The sequence below is a fragment of the Bos indicus genome, chromosome 7, assembly GCF_029378745.1.
Source record: "Bos indicus isolate NIAB-ARS_2022 breed Sahiwal x Tharparkar chromosome 7, NIAB-ARS_B.indTharparkar_mat_pri_1.0, whole genome shotgun sequence".
In the NCBI taxonomy this organism is placed as follows: Eukaryota; Metazoa; Chordata; class Mammalia; order Artiodactyla; family Bovidae; genus Bos; species Bos indicus.
The window spans coordinates 11,373,641-11,390,119 of record NC_091766.1 but is presented as its reverse complement, the minus strand read 5'-3'; the positions used below and the strand labels follow the sequence as shown (position 1 = coordinate 11,390,119).

Here is a 16,479-nt window from a genome sequence, read left to right as displayed (position 1 = left end):
TCCACTGCCTCTGCCCCAGCCCCTATCAGTCCACCCCTCCTCTTGCCCCCAAGGAACCTTTTGGCTCCCTCTCAGCCCCTACGAGAAAACCTGATATCCTGGGTTCCCTAGTGGGTAATAACCCTGGTGGCTATCAGTGTAATAGACTGTCATGTGGCCATTTAAAATGAAGAGTCCGATCTATATTTATTGACATTGAAAGATGCCTGTCATATTTTATTAAGTGAAAAAAGATAAAAGGATTATAAAACTTTGCGGGATGGTTCCACTTTTATACAATAAACCCAGCACTGAGCAAAGCAGAGACACAACTATGAAAAGAAATTCCTCCACAGCATCAATAGGGATTTTAGAATTACATATGATTTTTATTTCTTTTTTTATACCTTTGGATATAGACTAAATTTTTACTCTGAGCACAAATTCCTTTTAAAAGTACCTTTCTTATTTTTGGCTACGCTGGGTCTCCGTCGCTGCTTGCTAGCTTTCTCTAGTTGCGGCAGTTCACGGGCTTCTCATCACAGTGGCTCCTTTTGTTGTGAAGCACGGGCTGTAAGGTGCTCAGGCTTCAGTTGTTATGGTGCATGGACTTAGTCGCTCTGCAGCATGTGGCATCTTCCTGGACCAGGGATCAAACCTGTGTCCCCTGCTTTGGCAGACAGATTCTTAACCACTGGACCACCAGGGAAGTCCCTAAATTGTCTTTATTACCCTTTCCCCCACAGTCATGTTAAGATATAATTGACAAGCACACTGTGTATGTTTAAGGTGTACATTGTAATGGTTTGACTTACAAATATTGTGAAATAATTCCCCATATAAATTTCGTTAACATCCATCATCTCACATACATACCACGCTGCTGCTGCTAAGTCACTTCAGTCGTGTCTGACTCTGTGTGACCCCATAGAGGGCAGCCCACCAGGCTCCCCCTCCCTGGGATTCTCCAGGCAAGAACACTGGAGTGGCTTGCCATTTCCTTCTCCAGTGCATGAAAGTGAAAAGTGAAAGTGAAGTCGCTCAGTCGTGTCCGACTCTTTGCAACCCCATGGACTGCAGCCTACCAGGCTCCTCCGTCCATGGGATTTTCCAGACAAGAGTACTGGAGTGGGGTGCCATTGCCTTCTCCAATACATACCATAAAAAGTTTAAAAAGTAATAAAAATTCAAAATATTCTTTTCTTCTGATTACAAAAGTTATCTGTTCTTGTTTTAAAAACTGACACACTGGGGCTTCCCTAGTGGCTCAGTGGTGAAGAATCCACCTGCCAGTGCAGGAGGCAAGGGTTTGGTCCCTGATCCGGGAAGATCCCACATGCCTCGGGGCATCGCAGTCTGCGTGCCACAACTATGAGCCTGTCCTCTAAAACCAGAGAACCTCAGCTACTGAGCCCACGTACTGCAACTACTGAAGCCCAATTACCTCCGCAACAAGAGAAGCCACCACAATGAGAAGTCTGTGCCCCATAACTAGAGAGTAGCCCCTGCTCGCCACAACTAGAGAAAACCCGCTCAGCAACAAAGACTCAGCACAGCCAAAAATAAAAAAATGAAAGTATTTTAAAAACCGACACATTAAAGTTCAGTTCAGTTCAGTTGCTCAGTCGCGTCCGACTCTTTGCGACCCCGTGAACCGCAGCACACCAGGCCTCCCTGTCCATCACCAACTCCCAGAGTTCACTCAGACTCACGTCCATTGAGTCAGTGATGCCATCCAGCCATCTCATCCTCTGTCGTCCCCTTCTCCTCCTGCCCCCAATCCCTCCCAGCATCAGACTCTTTTCCAATGAGTCAACTCTTTGCATGAGGTGGCCAAAGTACTGGAGTTTCAGCTTTAGCATCATTCCTTCCAAAGAAATCCCAGGGCTGGTCTCCTTCAGAATGGACTGGTAATATATCAGCGTTCTCATCACTTCAGTGATACTGATCATGCAGCTTCCATATTTTGCCCTGTGTACATTAACACAAAGATGGGAGTTGTGTTTTTTTGTGTTGTTTTTGAGTTGTGGTGTTTGAAAATTTTAAACATTTTTACTATAGACAATTTCAAGTGAAAGTAGGAAAAACTGTAGCAAACCCTTGTGTATCCACCATCCGGTTTCAATAGTTAACTGCATTTAATCATTCTTGTTCAGTGTATCCCCCATGCTTTTTACCTAGTGTGTCTTTGGTGTCATTTCACCCTTAAATAATTTGGTATTTCTGCCTTTGTCTCTAACTGATAAAGCCTATTTTTTTTTAAACATAGTTACTTTGCCATAACTGCACTTTGCATGAGTACATAGATATCACTGGGTTAAAAATCATATATATTTATGTGTTGTTCAGTTACTAAATGGAGAAGGCAATGGCACCCCACTCCAGTACTCTTGCCTGGAAAATCCCATGGACGGAGGAGCCTGGTGGGCTGCAGTCCATGGAGTCTCTGGGAGTCGGACACGACTGAGCAACTTCCCTTTCACTTTTCACTTTCATGCATTGGAGAAGAAAATGGCAACCCACTCCAGTGTTCTTGCCTGGAGAATCCCAGGGACGGGGAAGCCTGGTGGGCTGCCGTCTATGGGGTCGCTCAGAGTCGGACACGACTGAAGCAACTTAGCAGCAGCAGCAGTTGCTAAATTATGTCTGATTCTTTGCGACCCCATGGACTGCAGCATGCCAGGCTCCCCTGTCCTTCACATTTCCCGGAGTTTGTGCAGATTCATGTCTGTTGAGTGGGTGATGCCATCTAACCGTCTCATCCTCTGCTCCCCTTTCTCCTTTTATGAGTACATGTACCTATTATTATTATTAAAAGAGAACCATGTTATAGGCCCCTAAAGCTTATGACTGATGTTTTGCAGCTCTCTTTTCTACTCGATGTTTTAGCTTAGATAGCTTTATGTGGCATATTCAGTTAAAAACACACACCACGAGGGAATTCCCTGGCGGTCCAGTGGAAGGGACTTTAGAGAAGAATTTGGGGGACCCATTTGGATTTGTTGCATGTGACATGGTCAGGTACTCAAGTTTCAGATCTAGCAATAAATTCCAGGGTGAGATTTAACACTGCAGTCTGTCTTGGTGTAAAGAGCTTGAGACAGCCTGAGAAGGGCATCGAGTGAGAGATTAAGGATGGAGTCCCAAGACCATAAGTACATATAGACAAAAGGAGAGGAGCCCCAATTCTGGAAAATTCACAGTTGGGGAAGGCTATATGGCACCACAGATTTTGAGAAAGGATTTCAGGAGCCTTATTTTCTGTGATGGGTGGCATCAGGGCCCCACTCAGAGCCCAGAATTTATTTCCCAGTCTCTGGCACCTGCATTCCTGGCCTGAGGGCTTTTTCTGGTCTGAAACATTTTGCCTGCCTCAACAGCTAGAAGTGCTGGGGAATCAAGGCCCTTCAGTTGCAGCCCTTTATCAATAACTGATAATAGTTGATGGACAGGTGGTTAGGACTCTTACAGCTGAAGGTCTGGGTTCAATCCCTGGTAGGGGAACGAAAATCCCACAACTGTAAGGCACGGTCAAAGAAGTAAACAAAAACAGTTCTGGGAGGTGCAGATGTCTTCCCCTGGTCTGAAGCAAATTTCCCTTCACTGGATCCTGTGCATCCTGAGGGATATGATATTCATGCATTCTTTTATTTGTTCCAATACACACTTGACCCTTGAACAACATAGTTTTGAACTGTGCAGGTCTAGTTATACATGACTTTTTTCCATAGTAAATTTTAACAGTACTATCTATGGTTGGTTGAATCTGCTGATGTGGAACTAGGAATTACAGTGTGTGTGTTAGTTGCTCAGTTGCGTCTGACTCTTTGCGACCCTGGACTGTAGCCCACCAGGCTTCTCTGTCCATGGAATTCTCCAGGGAAGAATACTGGAGTGGGTAGCTATTCCCTTCTCTAGGGGATCTTCCCCACCCAGAGACCAAATCCAGGTCTCCTGCATTGCAAGCAGATTCTTTACCATCTGAGCCACCAGGGAAGCCCCTATTGAGCAACCACAGATAAGGAGGGCATCCCTGGTGACTCAGTGGTAAAGAACCTGCCTGTCAGTGCAAGGGATGCAGGAGGTTCAAGTTCAATCTGTGGGTCGGGAAGATCCCCTGGAGGAGGAAATGGCTACCCACTCCAGTATTCTTGCCTGGAGAATTCCATGGACAGAGGAACCAGGTGGACTACAGTCCATGGGGTCGCAAAGATTCAGACTTGACTCAGCAGCAGCAGTAGCACAGATAAGGAGGGCAGACTATAAATTATACTGTACTTGGATTTTTAACAGAGTTAAGAGTCAACACCCCTAACCCCTGCCTTGTTCAAAGGTCAACTGTATATCATTTTTTAGTGCTTTCTATGTGCCAGGCACTGACTAAAGTTGGACACGACTCTAGGAATATGGCCCTCGTGGCCCTAACTTCTCATGGGGGACATGCAGGCATAGGTAAAGTAAATACTATCTATGCAGTGTGTCAGATGATGGTAAGTGCTGGGTAGAGGAATAAAGCAAGGAAGATGAATGGAGAAGCCAGTGCTGTTTTAATTGGTTGGGGTTGGGGGGGCAGTCAGGACAGTTCTCACTGAATAGGTGACCTGTGAGCAAAGAGCTGAAGGAGGGGAGGAGGGAACCATGGGGATATCTGGGAGAGAGTGTTGCAGACAGCATGGCATGTGCAAAGGTCCTGAGGCAGGACTTGACTGCCTCCCTCACCTCTCTGGGTATGTCCTTCAGTGACTGGCAGCACCCGAACCATCACCCTGCCTGACCTTCACTGGGGTCCCTGCAAGCTGTGGATGACTGCCTCCACCATCGCAGGACAGGGCCCACCTGGTCCAAGCCTCCAGTTTCACCTACCAGGTAGAGGTCTGGGGTGGGACTGCTATGTGAAGGGGCCCTGTTCCACTGGAAGGGGTTACATAATCCTTACTGAACTTCATTGGGTAGACAACCTTTTGACTTGGGGATGTCGATGATGAACTTCATTGGGTAGACAACCTTTTGACTTGGGGATGTCGATGATGCATTTTGATGCTGCTAAATACTGCTGTGGATTAACAGGCAATGCGTGTCTTTGACCCTTTCACCCATCCCTGACCTTGACCTTCTCACAAGTCCCACTCCCACTCTGAGACTCCCCCTACCGATTCATGTGTGCATGCTCAGTCGCTGAGTCATGTCTGACTCTTCGTGACCCCATGGACTGTAGCCCACCAGGCTCCTCTGTCCGTGGGATTCTCCAACAAGAATACTGGAGTGGGTTGTCATTTCCTTCTCCAGGGGATCTTCTCAATCCAGGGATTGAAACCGAGTCTTCTGCATCTCCTGCATTGGCAGGCAGATTCTTTACTACTGGGCCACTTGAGAAGCCCTCACCCATTCATGAGCCCTGCCCATTTATCCGCTTCCTTACCTGTGCCCTGCCCCACCCATGAGCCTTCCCTGAGCCCTCCCGGCCTTCTTGGTGTCCAAATGCTCTTCTGCCCCTCCCCCTTGCCCTCCAGATAACACCCTGAATTGGAAAGTTCTGTCAGTTGTCTTTCTGCTGTGGGGTTTGCTCCTGACCGGCTGTGGTGTGAGCCTGGCCACCTGCGGAAGGTGAGGCTGTCAGACACACAGGTCTCTGCCCAGGTGGGGAGGGCAGCTGGGCATCGCTGAGCTTGGCTTGGCAGGGGGGCAGGGGCTTTGGGGATAAGGGGATGATGCTTCAGAGCTCTGTGACATCCTGGACCTTGCCATCTGGGCATGGGTATCTCGCCACCTGGCTTCCCTGCCCTGACTCTTAACCTGCTTGCCAGGTGTGTCCACCTGCAGCACAAGGTACTGCCCCACTGGGTCTGGGAGAAGATTCCTGACCCTGCCAATAGCAACTTCAGCCTGCCACACATGAAGGTGAGTGAAAAGCCTGGCTTCTTGGGGCCCTCTAGGGGGTTGGGGAAAGCTGGACAGTGGGGGATAGTTGAGAATTAGGGTGGGGGTATGAGGGGAAGGGGCTTCCCAGGATTTAGTGGTAAAGAATCCATCTGCCAATGCAGGAGACGTGGGTTTGATCCCTGGGTTGGGAAGATCCCTGGAGGAGGGCATGGCAACCCACTCCAGTATTCTTGCCTGGAGAATCCCATGGACAGAGGAGCCTGGCGGTCCATAGGGTTGCAGAGTTGGACACGACTGAAGCAACTTAGCACGCACACTCACAGGTACAAGGGGAACAATCTCGGTCTCTTCTCTCCCCAGGAGGTGCCCCAGGCCCAGCCCCCTGGTGACTCACCCATCCTGGAAGTGGAGGAAATAGAGCAGGTTCCAGTTAAGGAGCCCCCCCAGCCCTTGGCACCACTGGACTCTGGGTATGAGAAACACTTCCTGCCCACGCCTGAGGAGCTGGGCCTTCTGAGCCCCACTGCAGGCTCCAGGCTACGGCCTGAACTGACCTCAGGAGGGGAGAGGGGAGCTCCTTTGACAGATGAAGACATAGAGGCTCAGAGCTGAGTCACTTGCCTGAGGACACCCAGCCAAGGAAGAGCTGAGACTAAAGGACCCCTACAGAGAAGGGCCTGGCCCTGCAGGGAAAATGTGGATGGATGAGGGAGCAAAGAAAAAATACGTGATATCCAGAGTGGCAGCTACTCCCCATATCTGTCCTGCTGCTATAATAGAACTGTAGTCGGATGCACTCCCAGCCTCCCTTGCAGCTAGGTGTAACCATGGACTGAGTTCTCACTGGTGAAACATAAGCAGAGGTGACATGTGCCAACGCTGGGCCTGGGTGGGGGCTCTTCCACATTCCCTTCCCTTTCCCATGAGCTGGAGCATTGGTATGCCCTGTGATGCAGCTTTGACCACACCCAAGGTGAAGGCAGCGCAAGAAACAGAAAGAAAACAAGAGTTTCCAAGTGATCCCATAGAAGTGTCCAAAGAAATAAAATTTTTTCTTTTGATAGCTACTCTAGCTTGAGATCTTTTTGTTACAGCAGCCACATCTATTTAACTCTCACTGACTCAATCTGCTTCTAGCAGAGTCAAGCCCTCCACTTCCCACCAGCAGACAGTGAGGTGGTTGTGGGCCGGCAACACACACATTCACACTGTCCGAATGCTTAACTTTTATTTTCAAGTATAAAAGGCTTTGTCACAGAAGAGGGCCAGGGTCACAGGCAGCGGGTGAGGGGTCCAGAAGCCCAGGTGGAGGTGGACGTGTAGACCAACTGGCTCCCAGGTGCCATGGTCAGTCCCTTGGTGCCCCGTCTGCGCCTGGGACTGCCTGCTGGATGCCAAGAGGCCGAGGTAGCTGTGAGAGGAGCTGGGAGTTGGGTGGAGGGCACGGGCTCACATAACCGCACAACACTGGCACGTCTTCTGCTTAGGGCCGCTTGCCTCTTCACCTTCTGGAGGGGCAGATGGCTCCGGCTGCCGGGCAGGCGCATAGGTGGGCATGGGGCGGGCACTGGGGTTGGCCCTGGGCCCCTCCATCTGCAGCAGTGGCTGGCACTCAGCGGGCTGATCCTGAGCTGACATCTCTGCCAGGAGTGGGGTGGCATCTCCAGTGGGGTCCTGGCCCTCAGCAGGAGTTTGGGGCTTCACTGCTTCTGCTTCTGGGGAGCCTTCCTGCTTCTCCTGGGGCTGCTGTCCTTCATCTTCTGGCCTTGGCGCCTCCTTGGCTTCTGGGGGAGCCCCTGCCTCACTCACGTCCTCTGCCTGACATTCCTTTTCTTCTTCTGACTCTCTCTGCTCTTCCTCGACCCTGCGAGTCTTCTCTGTCTGCAATGGCTCTTCACCTCCCATTCTCTCTACCTTCAGTGAGTCCTCGTCTTCATTTTTCTCTACCTCTGATGGCTCCTCACCTCCGGTTCTCTCTACCTTCTGTGGTTTCTCATCTCTTGTCTTCTCTGCCTCCAGTAGCTCTTCACCTCCTGTTCCCTCTACCTTCTGTGGTTTCTCGTCTCCTGTTTTCTCTGCCTCCAAGGGCTCCTCATCTCCCATTCTCTCTACCCTCTGTGATTTATCATCTCCTTTTTCCTTTTCCTCCAATGGCTTCTCACTTCCTATTCTCTCTGCCGCCAGTGACTCCTCCCCTTCTTCTCTCTCTGCTGCCAATGGTTCTTGGATTGCTTCTAGCTTTTCCTCACCTCCTTTCTGCTCTACTCCCAATGGCTTTTCATCTCTTCCCCTCTCTGCCCCTAGAGGTCCCTCAACTTCTTTTCTTTCGGCTGACAACGGTTCGTTACCTCCTGCCATCTCTGTTTCCACGCGTTCCTCACCTCTTCTCTCTGGCTCCATGGAGTCTGGGCTTCCTTTCTTCTCAAGCGCCAGTGATGTCTCTGCTCCTTCTGGCTCCGTGCCTGCCTTCCCCTCACTGCCTCTCTTCTCTGCACCTTCAGGTCCCTCCACCCGCCTCCTCTCCGCCTCCCACGTTTCCTCCTCGCCTCTGCCCTCCGCCCCCAATGGACTCTCATCCTCTTCCTCCCTTCCCAGTGCCTTTGGCCCTTCCAACCCCTCCACCTCCAGCTCCTCCCATTCCTCACTGAGGGTCACTCTTTCCACCCAGATGAAGGACCCCTCCTCTCCAAAGACCCCCTGCCCATCACCATCAGGGCTGCTCCTGGGGGCACCTTGTCCAGGAGCTGTTCCCCCTGATCCCTCCCGGAGCCCCAGGGAGCTGGTCTGCACGGCCTCTGGGCCCCTGCCTGCCTCCGCCATGGCCTCCAAGTCACTGCCCTCTGTGCCCCCCATCCCCTCCCAGACCACCTCCGTGATGGCCCTGTCCTCCTTGACCCATGAGGGGAGCTCTGGACGGCTGGCTTCCTGTCTGTCCCCGATGGCCTCCAGCACCATCTCCTCCACCTTAGCCTCCAGCTCCAGGCCTGTGGCCCCGATGGCACAGTCCTCTGTGGGCCTCAGCCCCTCCCACACCACCTTCACCATGCCTCCTCCTTTGGCCTCATTCACTGCCCCCTCAGGTGTTAGCACCCCCTGACTCGGCTTCTGCTCCAGAGGGGGGCTGGATCCAGGGCAGGGGCCATTGGCTTCTGAGGAGGTCCCTGCTGCCCCAGGGACCCGCCTCGGGGCTGCTGGAACCCCGGCAGCCTCAGTTCTGGGCTCGGAGGGGGACTCCGGGTATGCGCCCACCGGTCCGGCTGGTAAGGAGGCTCTCTTGTTTAGATCGGTCTGGCCTGGGGGAGTCAGGGAAGAGGAGAGATGGGGCAACAGAGTAAGATTCAGGCCCTTCCTCTTGCAATCCCCAGACCTCAAAACACCCACCTGCAGGACCTGACTCCACGTTGGGCTGGGAGAGAGGACGGTGACCCTGCAGGGATGGCAGAAACAAGGTCAGGGCAGCCCACATCTCACTTCCAGCCTCCAGCATGCCAGCACCCCTACTCTGCTCAAACTCCCCTGATGGCTCCCCATTACTTCCGGACCAAACCATCAGTCTTCCTCACCTGTCTTATCTCCCTCTGCTGCACTGCCTTGCACATCGTATGTACCCAGTCAATCCTGTGTCCATGCAGCCACTCCCTCTATTGGGGATCTACTCTGCTAGCTACTGAGGTTACTTAAGGGACATGCATGCGTGCTCAGTCATGTCTGACTCTTTGTGACCCCGTGAACTGCAGCCTGCCAGGCTCCTCTGCCCGTGGAATTTTCGAGGCAAGAATATGAGATCGGGTTGCCATTTCCTACTCCAGGGGATCTTCCCAACCCAGGGATCAAACACATCTCCTGCACCAGCAGGTGGATTCTTTACAACTGGGTCACCTAGGAAATCCCACTTAAGGGATACTTAAGACTTTTGCTATTAGAACTTAAATTCCAGTGGAAGGAAGCAGGTAATAAACATAAAATACAAATCTGTAATTCAGGAAGTGAGAAGGGCTGTAATAGCAGGGGGAAAAGGCTAAGAAATGCCTGGGAGGTGATGGGGTGCCTCCTGTAGGTATAAAATGCAGGAGGGGGACTTCCCTGGTGGTCCAGTGGCTAAGACTCCATGCTCCCAACGCAGGGGCACCGGTTCGACCCCTGGTCAGGGAACTAGATCCCACATGCTGCAACTAAGATCTGATGCAGCCAAATAAGTATTAAAAAAAAAAAAAAATTGATGCAGGAGGGCCTCTTGGAGGTGGTGACACTGAACCCAAAAGGCCTGAAAGGTGAGAAGAGCCAGCCTTGAGTCAAGAGGTGGGAAAGGGCATTCCAGGAAGAGGGGAAAGGCGAGTGCAAAGCCCTGAGGCTATAATGAATTAGGCAAGTTCAAGGGATACAAAAGGGTCAAGGGTGGCTGGAGTGGAGTGAGGAAGGGATGGAGGGAAAGATGAGCTCAGGGAGGGGAGCTGGGGACCTGGCCATGCAACCACCTTAACCAAACCCCACAGATCTCCTCATAGGTCTCAATCCTACCCTCCTCTGTCCAAAGGTCTCCTCTCCCCTTCTGTCCTGAGACAGGCACCTGGGAGCCAAAGTAAGGCATCAAGGAGAGATGGGGGCTGTGGAAAACCCACAGCTTACTGTGGCCAGGTGCATCAGTTACTGGATCTATGGATACTGGATAATGTTCCTGGATCTATGGTATGGACTTCAAGGACAACCCAGAGAGCCAGATTTTAAGTAAAGTCATCTTAGTTTTCAAAGACCCATATGTTGTACAGCATGTGGATTATATCTTAATAGAGGCATTACCAAAACAAAATCCCAAACCCCTCAAATCATGGAGATGCCTCAAATTATTAGACCATCTCATGGGGATCCTTTTCCCATTTTTGGGGCTGAATTCTGAGAACACATCCCCACATTTTCTTATCTTTTTTTATTTTTGGCCAAACTGTGCGGCTTGTGGGATCATTTTAGTAATCCCAACCAGGGATTGAACCCAGACCACTATAGTGAAAGCACCAAGTCCTAACCGCCAGGGAACTCCCAGCCCCCCAGCCCCAACCCTGCCCCACAACATTTTCTGACTACTTTCCTCATTTAGGTCATATTGGCAATCAAATATCAAAATAGGGCTTCCCTAGTGCTCAGATGATAAAAAATCTGCCTGCAATGCAGGAGACCCCAGTTCAATCCCTGGATCAGGAAGATCCCCTGGAGAAGGAAATAGCAACTCTAGTATTCTTGCCTGGAGAATTCCATGAACAGAGGAGCTTGGCAGGCTACAGTCCATGGGGTCGAAAAGAGTTGAACACGACTGATCGATTAACACAACACGACAACATATCAAAACATTCCATTGTGCCTGCTTCCGGTACCAAGCTATGATCTCATTGACCTTCTCTCACGCCTCTTCTAGCGGTGTGCTATTGTTATATATCCCCATTTTAGAGATGGGGAAACTGAGGCTTAGGCATGGAAAGCAATTTGCCCAAGACCACAAGAGGACCCAGGATCTAAACTGTGCTTGGGTACTTCTCTGGTGGTCCAGTGGTTAAGTACCCGCATTTCCACTGCAGGAAGCACAGGTTTGATCCCTGGTCAGGGAATTAAGACAGTCACATGGCAGGGTCACAAAAAAACACAACAACTGTGCTTGGAGAGGTACTGCTTTGAGCTCTGCTGGTCACATCCCCTAGTTCCTCACCTGTCGTCGCCAGGTGGGCCTGCCTGAGGGCTTGTGCTGGGCACCTGTGGACGCACTCTGCAGCAGCTGCAGCTGGGATTGGAGTCTGGGGAAGAGAAGGGGCTGCTGGGAGCCTGGACCCCAGGCTCAATGGGCTACCCCCAACCGGAAGTCTCAGCGAAGTAGGCAGAGGAGACTGGCCTAGTCAGAGAGGCAAAGCCACCAGGCAGGGGGCCCTACTCACGTGAACAAGCTGTCTTCCAGGTTCCGGATGCGGGCCTGAGCTTGGTCTTCAGGCGACTGGGGGTCCTGTGAGGTGGGATCCTGGGGCCGCTCTGGCTCCTCAGCTGCCCCGTCCATTAGCCAGCGTTCCCGGAGAGACTTCCTCTGGCCATGAGAAGGGGCATGTGGATGGACAGACATTACTGCCTCAGGCCGGGATACGTGCCCTAATAATGCCAGGTGGGAAGCCACCCCGTTCCCAGCCGACAGCTTTCCCACGCTGGAAGAAACACCCATCAATCTCCCCAACTTTTCCAGAATGGGACAGACACCCCCAAAGGGGAAATAAACGTCCCTCTTAGCCCCTCTCTACCCCAAAGCGGAACAAACACGTTCCCAAGATCTTCCCAAAGGTGGAACAAACGTCCCCCATCACCACCAACCACTCTTTCCAAGCTGGGGAAGACGCCCATCCCCGAAGCTGGAACCAACTCCCCCAACCCCATGTCTAAAGAGAGGCTCCTTTGGTTCCCAGAACTGACTCTCATAGACACCCCCACTTCATTGCCCGGGCTAAGCAGGCGCCCCCGCCCGCCCCCAACCTTGAGCCGCTCCACGCGGAGTTTCTCTTCCTCCAGCTCGCGGCGCGCCGCGCGTATCTCCTCTTGTAGCCGCCGCTTCTCCTGCGCACAGAGGACCCTGAGCTGCCCGCTGGCCGGGTGGGGCCGGGCGGGGCCGCCGCCTCCCTTTCCACCCTCCCTCCTCCGCCGGGTTAGCCGGGGCTCCCGGGGGCTCCCGGGACTCCCAGGGCTGCAAGTCGCACCGTGTAGCGGAACACACGTCGGGGCCCCAGGCGGGAAAAAGGTTGGGGGGCGGAGGCGCTGAGTCAGCAGCGGGTAGGGGCGGGGCCGGCCGCGCCCCAGATGCTGCGGAGGTCTCGCCCCGGCGGAAGGGGGGCGGGGTCTGTGGATGGGGAGGGCCCCGGGAATGGGAATCCAGAGGGGGAGGGGTCTGAGATAAGTGATTAAGAGGGATGCGATTCAGAGAGATGGGGGTCCAGATATGAGGATCCAATGGAGGGGGCTAGTGAGGTGGGGAGTCGGAAATGGAGGTGCAGTCGTGAGGATCCAGCGAGACTAGGATGTAGAGATGGTCCAGAGAGATGAAGATTAGTGAGATGGGGATTCAGAGATGGAGGTTCAGAGAGATGAGGTCCAGATATGGGGGTCTGAGAGAGGGGGCTTCAGACATGGTGTGTTTGGGAGACAGGGTTCAAGAATGGAACAGATGCTGCCGATTTGAGAGTGCGGAGTCCGCAGAGCTCCATTCTGGGGATGTTGATGATCATACAGAAGAACTGAGGAGCAGAGGGGCCTGAGGATTTTGGTGGGGCGCTCCAGGCACGGCTGGAGCTGAGGGTGCTCCCCCCACGTTCAGAGCGCTAGGCCTGCTCCCTGTGATAGGAAAGAGGTGAGGAAGAGGCCTGGTTATGGCGAGGGGTGCCCAGGGCTCAGGGCGCAGCGCACTGGTAGGGCGTCACTTACCGCGATGACCTCTAGTCGCTGCCGATAGAGGGAGCTCTCCGCCATGGGCCTGCAGGAAGACGGCGGGGGTTGAGGCGGAGCGGGGTTGAGGGGCGGCCGGCTTGGGCTGCGAAAGGAGCCTCCCGGGGGCCCAACCCTCAGCAGACCCATCTCTTGAACACCCATCTTTGAGCCAAGATCCCTGAACTGCTTGGAAATCAACCAAACCCAGTACTTTCCTCTATTTCTCCTTTGCACCTGGGAGGAGTCGGGGCAGAGGACAGGGGTCCTGTGAGGGGGAGAGAGCCCAGGCTGTGACAGGCTGAGCTAAATCCCTTCTGAGGCTTGACATCACCCCTCTGAGCCTCAGTTTCCCCATCTGTAAAATGGACCAGAATAGCTTGACCCTTCCTCACCTTGCAGAGAGAGATTCCCTTGCAGGGAAATATCTATCCATGCAGGAAAAACCTTAGGACATCGTGCCCCCAAAACAGTAGCATGGTTTATATTAATAATAATTTTAGGGAATTCCCTGATGGTCCAGTGGTTAGGACTGGGCTCTTACTGCTGAGGGCAGAGACTCAATCCCTGATCGGGAAACTAAGATCTCACAAGTCAAAAAGAAAAATAATGATAATTTAAATAATTCCCATGACTAATAATGTTTTAAATTAATTATAATAACCATTCCCAGAAGCTCAGATCCCACCAGGCCAGAACATGCTCTGTATTTTTTCCCAAACCCACACCCTCTCTGGACCTTGGCTGTTACCCAGCATCCCTTATGTACGGGTTGAGAGAGGGGGTGAGAGTCTGGGAGAGAAGTGTCCATCTCGCTGTGGACACATGCCATTGCCATGGTAACTCCAGAGCTGCCTATTCCACTTGCAAACCACCCTCCCAGGGGGCAAGGATCACCAGGTCACACTGCCTAGTGCTGGACTCCGAAATGGGGGGAGGGGGACTTGCCGTTTAAGGTTTAACCTGCAATTCTCCCAACGTTGTCCTCCTCAAAGCACCCTAGGATCCCCAATTCTCAGCCTCCGGGGCACCCCTAGTCCATTTGGGCTGTCCCTGGAAGCTGGAGACTGGTTGGTACTGCAGTGCACGTCGGGGACAGTCATCGTCACAACAACTTACCATCACAGAGATGCACTGAGTGCCAGCTACATGGAGGTGCTTCCAATATCTAAAAGGATATATCTATCTGCCTGTTGGCCCTGATACGTAGCCCAGGGTGGGCACAGAGCAAGCCCTCAAACATTTATTAATTTGAGCACTATCCTATCAGATGAGCTTAAACCTCATTGCCCAGACTCTGGTGGGGCCTCTCGGATCTTCTCTGGCTTCACCATGAAGGCATAATAGTGAGCTCGCATTTAGCACTTACTATATATAGCTCTCTAAGTGCTCTTCGGGGCTTCCGCTAGGCTCGCGCAGCCATCTCTGCCTCCTCCTCCCTGCCCTAATCTTGAGACACTGTAGTCAACTTTTTGCTGAGTTGACATTCCAACTGAGAAGAAAATCAGCCAACCATTAGCCAGTGCACACCATGTGCTGGGCACTGTTAAATGCTTTACTCCTAGTAACTCATTTGGGGCTTCCCTGATGGCTCAGATGGTAAAGAATCCACCTGCAGCGCGGGAGATCTGGGTTCGATACCTGGGTTGGGAAGATCCGCTGGAGAAGACAACAGTTACCCACTCCAGGATTCTTGCCTGGAAAATTCCATGGAGAGAGGAGCCTGGCAGGCTATATAGTCCATAGGGTCGCAAAGAGTCAGACATGACTGAGCACCTTTCACTTTCAAAAAACTTTAGTAACATTTAACCCTCTCGACCATCCTAAAAGGTAAGTAGTACTACTGTCCCCATTTTACAGAAAAAGAAACTGAGGCTCTGAGAAGTGGCAGAAGACTTGTCTAAGGTGATTGAGTCAGGATTGGAACTCAAGGCTCTTAGAGCCCAAATACTGGGAACACTGTGGAGAAATGGAAGTTCAGGCATCTTCATCTTGTCAGCCAGGGGACCAGAGATCAGCCTGGGGAGGTGGGTCTTAGTTCCAATTAGGGCAGGATGCTGAAGTTCATGCTTTACAGGGTGTCCCAAAGGAAGCTCAGACCCCCTGCTAATAGGTTTGCCCTGGGGGAGGCTAAAGTACCCCCTCAGTTCTCCCAGGCCCAAGATGTAATCACCCTGCCTCTTCCTTGCTGGGGGGGTGGGGGGAGATCAGATTCCCATTGCTAGGCAACCAGGTTTGTAGTTGGTGAATAATGCAACGGGGAACCCAAAAGAGTGAGGGACCCAACTGGGGTCCCTGGAGGGAGCCCCTTTTCCAGAAGTCTCTACAAACCTCTGGAACCCCCTCCATCCTCTGACTTTCAAAGGCCTTCACATCTCAAATATTAAACAATCTGCACACTTTGTTCAATGTTGCTTGTTTCTAAATCTTCAGCTTTTTGCCCTGCCAGGGACAGTTGGTGGTCATTTCATTAAGCAGGTAATCATTTCCCTGTTGAAATCCTCTTTTCCAGTTTGGGAACTGTTAACCTTTTTTCCTTTTGGATCTCAAGCATTTCTTCTCACCACAGACACCAAAGGATGAATTTAGAGGCAAAATATGAGATTGAGAGACCCTGACATTCCCCATCCCCCATTCAAGTCATAGCCCCACCCCGCCTCTGGCTGGACTTTGGGCTTGAAGCCTGCCAGTGGAAAATCCCAAAAAAACAAGGGGGTGAGAATTCACATCTCCCACCTGACTTTCTGGGGAGGGGGACGTTGAAGAGGCTGCAGGGTTGGCTGCCAGCCGCCCTTCACTCTTCCTGGCCCCCTTAGGAGAGGCTAGCTGGAGCTCTAACCAGCGACAACCCCCACCCCGCCGTCCCCCCATAGGAAGGCCAGCGTCTTCCATGAGCCCCTCCCAGGCCCTGCCCACTGGCCCCCCTGACCCCCGACACTTACATGGGTGTGGCCAGAGACCACACATGGCTCTGCAGGGCCATCTTTGCCCAGAAGCCCACGTTCTGATTTCCAAATTCCAGACCTGCCACCCCGGGTGCTTGCCGAAAGGTGCCCCGGAGGCTGTGACTTGGCTGTCGGGAGTTGGGGGTGGGGGGCAGCAAGCGGGCACTGGGAGAGCTGGTCCAGCTGGTTTGGGCCAGGAGGCGGGAGACGCCTGGGCCGGGCTGAGGGGGGCTGG

General features: G+C 52.4%; 2 protein-coding genes across 8 annotated transcripts in view; one reads left to right on the top strand and one right to left on the bottom strand.

Moving 5' to 3' along the window:
* Window positions 1-10,611, top strand: part of IL27RA (interleukin 27 receptor subunit alpha) — a 27,600-nt gene extending 16,989 nt beyond the window's left edge. For 4 of the 6 annotated variants that reach the window (XM_070792674.1, XM_070792676.1, XM_070792678.1 and 1 more), the window contains 4 exons: window positions 4,720-4,845; window positions 5,490-5,583; window positions 5,784-5,877; window positions 6,220-6,926. In XM_070792674.1, the coding sequence (XP_070648775.1) occupies window positions 4,720-4,845; window positions 5,490-5,583; window positions 5,784-5,877; window positions 6,220-6,471 (566 nt within the window). In that variant the 3' untranslated portion in view covers window positions 6,472-6,926. Of the gene's footprint in view, window positions 1-4,719; window positions 4,846-5,489; window positions 5,584-5,783; window positions 5,878-6,219; window positions 6,927-10,393 lie in introns of those variants that run through there. The other 2 variants (XM_070792675.1, XM_070792679.1) reach the window with 2 other exon arrangements.
* On the bottom strand, window positions 7,071-16,479 carry PALM3 (paralemmin 3). 2 transcript variants are annotated; one of them, XM_070792673.1, is made up of 8 exons: window positions 16,242-16,479; window positions 13,300-13,348; window positions 12,579-13,209; window positions 12,358-12,438; window positions 11,778-11,920; window positions 11,555-11,639; window positions 9,241-9,286; window positions 7,071-9,152 (listed from the first exon to the last, which is right to left on the bottom strand). In XM_070792673.1, exons 5-8 carry the CDS (start codon window positions 11,891-11,893, stop codon window positions 7,309-7,311), a joined length of 2,091 nt encoding a protein of 696 aa, XP_070648774.1. In that variant the 5' UTR covers window positions 11,894-11,920; window positions 12,358-12,438; window positions 12,579-13,209; window positions 13,300-13,348; window positions 16,242-16,479; the 3' UTR covers window positions 7,071-7,308. The 2 variants fall into 2 exon arrangements, with proteins under 2 accessions (XP_070648774.1, XP_019819578.2); XM_019964019.2 differs by lacking the exon at window positions 12,579-13,209.

Bases quoted from the DNA above. Each gene is read 5' to 3' on its own strand.
- PALM3 (XM_019964019.2), bottom strand. From the start codon at position 16,282: ATGGCCCTGCAGAGCCATGTGTGGTCTCTGGCCACACCCAT. The intron at 12,439-13,299 runs GTAAGTGACGCC...CTCTGTGCGCAG, and splicing joins AGCGACTAGAGGTCATCGCG to GAGAAGCGGCGGCTACAAGA. The intron at 11,640-11,777 runs GTGAGTAGGGCC...TCTCTTCCCCAG, and splicing joins CTGGAAGACAGCTTGTTCAC to ACTCCAATCCCAGCTGCAGC.